The following is a 7,584-nucleotide window of genomic DNA, read 5'->3' as shown; positions in this document are numbered from 1 at the left end:
CAAAGCCATTTCTTTCAGCTCCATCTCTGCAAGGTCATAAAAGTAAAGCTTATTTCCTTCCCTTTTCCACACGGGGAAGAGGGAAATACTTCCCACCAGGGGGCACTCGTATTCAGACGTAGAAACCCGAAAGCTCCAGCTCCCGGGAGGCTGTTACAGAAAGATGCTGTCGCTCCTTTGGGCCTAAACTCTGCCTGTGTTGACTGTGGCCGCACAAGGTCAAGCCCTTCCTTTCACAAAACCCCTGTGACCTCCTTGTTCTGCTGCTGCTAAGTCTCCTATGCTTTCCTCCTCTATCAAGGTAAATGCTGGGGGCGTAGCGTGCCACCAACTTCTGATGGCAAACAGCCTGCCCTCTCCCGTGCTGGCTTCTTAATGCAAAGTGATGCTATTCCCCTTCTATTTTGCCTTTCCAACCCTTCTCATAGTCCCCTGCAGAAAAGCTTCTCATGTCTGCACCCACCCAACGCTTCTTGCATGCCATTGCTGAAAAGCACTTCCCACTCTCCCCTATGCTGAATTTTCTTTCTGGTGCTTTCTGTATTATTGAGGTCAGTCTCAGGGCCCAGCTCATCTTCCTTTGCTGAAAAGCTCTGCTGAACAAGGGAGCGGGTTTTAGCATTGGTTTGCTTCAATCCAAAAGGAGCACAAGACAATGCACTGAGCAGTGACAAGTCACAAGCAACAAGGACCTTCTTTACCCCGCCCCCCGGAAAACCTTTCTTTCACAAAAGTTTCCTCCGTTTCCCTATTAGAAAAATTGGAAGGAAAAAAATGCTACTTCGATGCATTGAATTATTTTGTTTCGGAAGGTGCTTAACAACTTTTCTTTATTCAGGGGGATGCATTTCAATTATTTTGGAGTGCTTTGAATTTTTACTTGGATTCCAAACGGGAAGTCCTATTGAAATCACAGATCCTCACAGGAGGTGAGAGGCTTTATACAACCAATGAACTGCCTGCCCAGAGGAGTTTTCCATCTGTTGACCCCTCTGTGAAATCTTAGGAAACATGAACTTTCATTTCAACCCAGGAGAACTTGGACAATCCTTTTTCTGATGACCGATGAAGGGTGTCTGTGCCCGAAAGTTTGCAATTAAAGAATTTGTTTTGCAACAATCTTGTTGGTCTAATCAAAGATGTCATCTCTACTATGAGTCCTGATACTGAAATCATGACATTTCATAAAAAAAAAAAAAAAAAATCCATTTTGGGCCATCGTGAATGACCTCAGAGTCTCGGGCAGGCTGTGCGGATGGATTTCAGAGAGGATTGCTCCAAAAGGGCAGCAGCTGGTACTTCAAACTGTTATGTGCGAGTGAGCGGAGAACAATTCAAAGGCATCAAACCTGCTCCAGCTTTAACCCTGGATGAAAGTGTGTTAACATTGGAGGGGGCTTGTTCATGTCTCCACATCCTATGTACACACTGGCATTTGCATGCATCAGTCACTCGTACATTTTGCACTTAAACAGCACCTTCCATGCTTGGGAAATACAAGGCAGATGCCCAGTGAATAGAATAAAGGTGGCTGGGTACCTTGATGGATCCATTCCCATGATAGAAGAAGGAAGTCAAGTACATGTTAGACAGATGAAAGAGGCAATGTATCACACTTTCTTCTTTGGCTTTTAGCTCTGAAAATAACTGCTGCTGGTATAGTTGCGAGCTCTCAAGGCGCTTTACAAAGGCGGCTGCGCACCTTCCTCCTGATTCCACAGATGGCAAAAATGGCAGCTTTTACTTCTTGGAGTCTGTTCTCCCCTCTCCACGGGATATTTTGATATGCTGCCTACTGCAGTGGGATTTGGTCCATGATTAGCCCTGCCTGGGCCATGGGAATACCAATTAATAGCAATAAACATTTCTTTACAGAAGATTTCGGCAGGTGTTAGAAAGCACAGCCTGCATATACCGCTCTGCCCTTCTGCAGAGCTTTCTGCCACAAGATAGTATAGAGCAATGGTTTTCAACTTGGGGTCTGTGAATGCCTGGGAGTCCATAGACAGTGTCTGTGACAGATGGCTATGATCAATCAAAGTCTGTGAATACCCACACTTACCATTCAAAGGGGTCTGCACTTCCATTCAAAATGTCCAAAGGGGTCCACACCTCCATCCAACATTTTTTTAGGTGTCTGCAAATGAAAAAAGCTTGAAAACCACTGGTCTAGAGGGAATAGATTGGGTGAGATTCAAAAGGAGAATCCACACATACATTTGACCTCATCTTGTGAGCTTGTTCAACTGTCTGGCTTCTCCCTATGTACCATTTTTCTAGGATATCCACAGGTTGGAGGTCTGGGAGCTCTTAGGGGAGTGCCTCACCCTCTGGGATGCCCTTCCTGCTCATGTCCTAAACTTCACTTGCTTTGTGTCTGTTCAGGGAGGCAGATTTTTGTCTTTGCCTTTTTGCTTCAAGTCATCTGTTAGTGCAAGTCACTGCACTGGATGCATTTTCTGGGTGGGTCCAAAATGATGTTTGTATGCTTCCTCATCACCTCTGTTGTCCCACCTGCAACTTAGGATAAGATGCAGTAGCTAGTGAGAAACAGTGACCAGGTGGAAGGAATAGTGGACTGGGATTTGGAAGGTGTAGCTCTATATTTTATTTGGGTACACTTCTGTAAGCCGCTTCACATGCCTCAGTTTCCTCACCTGTAAAATGGGGATAATGGAACTGCTCTCTTTTGTAAAGCACTTTGGGATCTTTTTGATGGGAAACACTGGAAAAAAGAGAAATATAGAAAAGTGGGGCTGGAAGGGACCTTCCGAGGTCATCTAGTCCAACCGAGGCTGGGTCATCCCTATCCAAACCATCCTATACAAATGCATTGCCTAACCTATTAGCAAAACTACACAGTCACCCCGAACATATGCACAAGGCATAACACCCTAACCTGCCACGGGTAAAGCAGGAGGACCATGGTGCCCAATGCTCTCCTGCAATATTGTTGATTAAATGCACTTGAGAGATTCAAGGCTGCTGCTGCTGTCCTTTCAGCCTTGGTGCTTTTCCAGAGACTGTGCACAAACCAGAGCATTGGACTGGAAAATGTACCTGATTGACCATTTTTGTCAGGAGTTACCTGCTTCCATGTGCAAACTGGGTACTTAGGTTGACAAAACAGACACACAACACACCTGTGCTTTTGTTCGTGCGTGCTGAAATGGTATAAATGCATTTGTAAAGAAGAGCGACCAGGTGTTCATTGGAAGACCAGCTATTTATTCAAAGCCCGAGAAATACCCTTTAAAAGTGGAGTGATTGTTTGCTTCCTCTCTGTTGGGAGCTCACCTCGCTGCCATGAAGTTATCTGATGGAGGTGAGATTTTCGAAAGCTGTGAAAGTCAGCTGGATACACTGTCCTGAGCTTTTCCTTTGTTGGTTAGGAAGAGGACAGAAAGAGGTGGTGTTTTTTAACAATCCCATCTTTCTCCTTGGGTACAACCAGTGTCAGGGGATTAAACCAGCACCTGAAGTTCAGACGAGCACTGGGAGCCCCCGATACTGCTCTTACTCTGAACTTTTTAAGGCTCTCCTTATGCTAAGAGCTGCTCTAAAGATTATTATTTAGGACTGAGCAGATGATGGGTGAGTTTCTCAGTGCAGTTATGTTAGTTTTTCTTTGCAGCGACTAAATTACAGCGTGATTTCAGCTCATTAGACTTTCTTACCCCCTTGGGTCCAATTCAGGAAATCACTTGGGCACCTATTTCACTGCGTGGTTTCAATGACACCCTTCACCTACTTCATGTACTTGGCTGAGTGAGTACATCTCTGTGCAGCCTTTTTTCTTTGGCTTTTCTTGTTGTTTGCAGCATGCTTGCAGCATATTATAAATCAACAACATGGGCTGGTACATCAGGGGACATGTACTATACATGGCAGTCAGACAAGGGCAGGCAAACAGTGATTCCTATAAATAATAGAAATCCCAGACAGTTTTCATTGTGGTTTTATTTCTTCAAACACTTTTTAAATAGATGCACATTAAACATTTAAAAACAACAACAAAAAGGAATGATTTCCGTAGGTTCCTGCGGTATTTGCATATTGTAGTGTTCAAATGGACTTTGAAGATGCACATTTTGCTTTTGGTTTAAATTTGAATCAGGCTAGCTTTCTGGGAAAGAAGAACTCATGGGCAAAAATAGACCCACCTTTTCCAGAAACACAGATATGCAAGGACAAGGGTTTTTTTTTTTCAATCTCTAAATGCAACCCAACTCTTACCTCCACTTTCTCAATGCACAAACGTATCTGGTAGCCACCCTTGTTCACTACAGTAATTCTGAAAACAACATGTACTTTAATAACTGAGGGTCACATCTGTTTTTAAACACTGCTCTTTACCCTTACACTTCAAAAGAGCCAGCTCTTCTGGGATTATACAGCAGGTGGCAATATAAGACTATGATATGGCAAGGGCATATTTTAAGAAAGAGAGCTGTCTGTCTTTAATATTTCAGGGTTCGATTAAAACACACACCTGCACACACACACAACTTCAAGAGACTCGGAGATGCATACCAGGAAAACACAAGGATTGCAAAAAAGCTTAGAAACAGTGCAGGTGACCAGTGTGACATGAACACTTGTCGGTGCATAAATTATAAAGAAAGCATAAAACTTGGGCACATTTTAGCTACACATGGCAAAAGTTTGCGGAGTTGCCCCATGTGAAGCCACAAATGGAGGGGATCTGGTCCGTCTTTTAGGCAGCTCTGCATTCCAACATCTTTCTGAAGCTTTTCCGAAAACTGTCATCCAGGAAAGCGTACAGGAAAGGATTCAAGCAGGAGTTGGCATAGCTGAGGCTGGTGATGAAGTAGGAGATGCCAATCACGAGGGGGGTCTGCGGCAAGTCAGTGGTCAGAGCCACAATGGTGGCCAAGTGGAAGGGGGTCCAGCAGAAGAGACATACCGCCAGGACAATGAAGACCATAATAGTGACTTTCTTCTTGGCTTTGTCCAGGGCTTTGGCATTTGAGTTCAAGTGCATGTTCCTCAGCTTGTACAGCATCATGGTGTAGAGAATGCAGATGGTGGAGACTGGGATGGCAAAGCCAAGGAGAAGGGTGTAGATCCGGCTGGCCTTGAACCAAAACCTTTCTGGCGCGGGGAAATTTAGACCGCAGCTCTTGATCTTCAAATCGTCGATGTAGACATTGGCAAAGACGATGAAAGGGAGAACGATGACGGTGACCAGAACCCAGATGCACAGGCTGACGATTCTGGCAGCTCGGTAGGTACGATGGGGCATCCTCTTGGATCGAACCGTGGCCAGGACCACAAGGTACCTATCGATGCTCATCACCGTTAGGAAATAGATGCTAGAGAAGATGTTGTAGTGGTCTATGGACAGGATGAGCTTGCAGAGGACTTCTCCAAAGGGCCAGTAGTGCAGGAGGTGCTCTGCAATGTTAATGGGAAGCACCAGTGTGAACAAGTCATCCGCTATCGCTAAGTTCAGGATGAACATGTTGGTCACCGTCTTCATCTTAGGTGCTTTGAGGATCACGTAGATGACGGCAGTGTTGCCGGTGAGCCCAACTGCACAGATCACAGAGTAAATCACCGGGAGGATCACGTAGAAGTCAGGGGACTGTTCGTGGAAGGTGAAGTTGGACCTGGTGCCATCGTCCATGTAACAGCTGCTGCTTGTCCCGTTGCACGTGACATTCATATCACCCATCATGGAGCTATTTCCCATGCCGGCTGCCTCTGCTCATCCGCTCTTGGATTTCATCACAGTCCTTTACAACGTGACAAGGGCAGTTCTGCTGCGGTGACAAGGAGCTGACATTTCATGGATATATTTTCAGACATCAAGTACCCCAGCAGGAATGGGATGTCTGCTTCCTCCTTATAAAAGGCAACTATTTTTTTAAAAATTCAGTAGAGAGCACACGACCATAAAAAAGTGTCTGCCAGGCAAAACACACGGTTCCTTTAACCAAAGAAGAAAGGGGCATGAGAAACAGTCTTCTCAGTCTGACAACACCAGCTTGAGCGGTAGCTTTTTCCTGTGGTTTAGGATAAATTGGCTGGAACAAAAGTCCCCTCTGGGTTACAGGGAAGGAAAGAGCACAGGCTGAAGAAGCTCGATGCCTGGCAAACTATTCACATCAAGCGGGGTGCCCTAGGAAGCCTCTGGGTTACTTACACAGCAGCCACTTGCTTTCCCACACCAGAAAGCAGAAGCACAGCTGCTCTCATCAGTGCGTTTCTCCAAGTCTGGGGGCTTCCAGCATCTCTTCACTGCAACGTGATTCAGACAGCAAGGAGTTGGGTTTTCAATCCACGCCAGCCAAGATCCAGGCACTATCCACATCCCAGGCAACTCCTGCAGCCCTGCAAAGAGGAAGGGGGAGAGAGAGGGAAAGGGAGGTGAAGGAGCATGTCTAAAAAGGAAAAGAATTCAAGTTCAGTTAAACTTCACGCTCTGCCTATAGTGATCTTAGCAAGATAATCCCTATGACAAGGTTTTTTACAGATTCACAGAAGTTTAGGGCTGGAAGGGACCTCATGAGATCTTTGGGTCCAGCCCCCCTGCTCTGGGCAGGAAACAATGCTGGGGTCAAATACCCCAGTTGCAGTGCATGAGATCTCTTTCTCTCTCACACATACATGCACATGCACATGCACATGCACATGCACATGCACACACACATATGAGTCTGGTGATCCCAAAAGTACAGCCAAAGACATAGACACTTCACTGCTGGCATCTTTTGATCTTTTCTGCTTCCTCTGGTGCTCTCTGTTTCATCCCAGACACTTTCAAAAATTCCTTTGCAGACACCCCAGTCTCCCAACACCAAAGCATCATCAGCTAACCCTCCAGCTTTGCAAAGAAGAGTGTCAGCCTTCAGCTGCCTTTTGCCCCCACCAGGACACCAAAGGACAGTCACAAAAGGGGAGCTCCAGCTGGAGTCCCTGTGTTTCAGATCTAGAGCCGCACATCCCTCTTACCTGCATGTGCCGAGGGCTCTTGCTGTACTCTGCAATACCTGCTGTCTTCTGCTGTAGAGTCTCTTTTCTCTCTCATCAGAATTGGAGGAGGGTCTCAGCTCTGCTGACGTTACCAGTGCTTGCAGCTACAACCTCATCCTGGAGGGGTGTGTGTTTGTATGTGTGCCAATCTGACCAATTAACGTTTTTCACACTGGGAATAAAATGATTATATCTGCACTGGGCTATTTAAATAGTAAATAGCCTTGATGTAGCAAACAAGCTGATAGAGCAGGGTGCTTCCTTTTAGCAAAGAGGAGGCTGAAAACAGAGCAGGGTGCTTCCTTTTAGGAATGAAGAGGATGCACAAGCAGCACCTCTGGATGTCAAGCCCTGGCTGTCTGGATGTGGGAGATTTAAGGGAAGATGAGTGCAATTCTCTTGGAAGCAGCAGGGATTTGACCCAGGAAGGGTGCACCGCTGCAGAGGGGTCCTGAATGCTACAGATGTGCAAATGGGCAAACAAGGAAACAACTTTTTACCAGGTGCTCCACTGGTGTAAAACAACTTCAGAGGACCTCAGCTGAGTTTCCAACAGCTAAAGATCTGGCTATGACCTGGACACTC

At 45.9% G+C, this 7,584-nt stretch overlaps 1 protein-coding gene across 2 annotated transcripts; it reads right to left on the bottom strand.

Moving 5' to 3' along the window:
* Nucleotides 1-3,942: 3,942 nt before the first annotated feature.
* On the bottom strand, nucleotides 3,943-7,072 carry NPBWR2 (neuropeptides B/W receptor 2). 2 transcript variants are annotated; one of them, XM_019548272.1, is made up of 2 exons: nucleotides 6,979-7,072; nucleotides 3,943-6,407 (listed from the first exon to the last, which is right to left on the bottom strand). In XM_019548272.1, exon 2 carries the CDS (start codon nucleotides 5,714-5,716, stop codon nucleotides 4,718-4,720), a length of 999 nt encoding a protein of 332 aa, XP_019403817.1. In that variant the 5' UTR covers nucleotides 5,717-6,407; nucleotides 6,979-7,072; the 3' UTR covers nucleotides 3,943-4,717. The 2 variants fall into 2 exon arrangements, with proteins under 2 accessions (XP_019403817.1, XP_019403819.1); XM_019548274.1 differs by having other exon boundaries at nucleotides 3,943-6,357; nucleotides 6,979-7,066.
* Between the last annotated feature and the right edge of the window lie 512 nt (nucleotides 7,073-7,584).

The sequence above is a fragment of the Crocodylus porosus genome, unplaced genomic scaffold (genome assembly GCF_001723895.1).
Source record: "Crocodylus porosus isolate Cpor-Errol unplaced genomic scaffold, CroPor_comp1, whole genome shotgun sequence".
NCBI classification, from domain to species: Eukaryota; Metazoa; Chordata; order Crocodylia; family Crocodylidae; genus Crocodylus; species Crocodylus porosus.
The sequence above is the reverse complement of the archived record's forward strand: the minus strand, read 5'-3'. Positions and strand labels throughout refer to the sequence as shown.

Bases quoted from the DNA above. Each gene is read 5' to 3' on its own strand.
- NPBWR2 (XM_019548272.1), bottom strand. From the start codon at position 5,716: ATGGGAAATAGCTCCATGATGGGTGATATGAATGTCACGTGCAACGGG.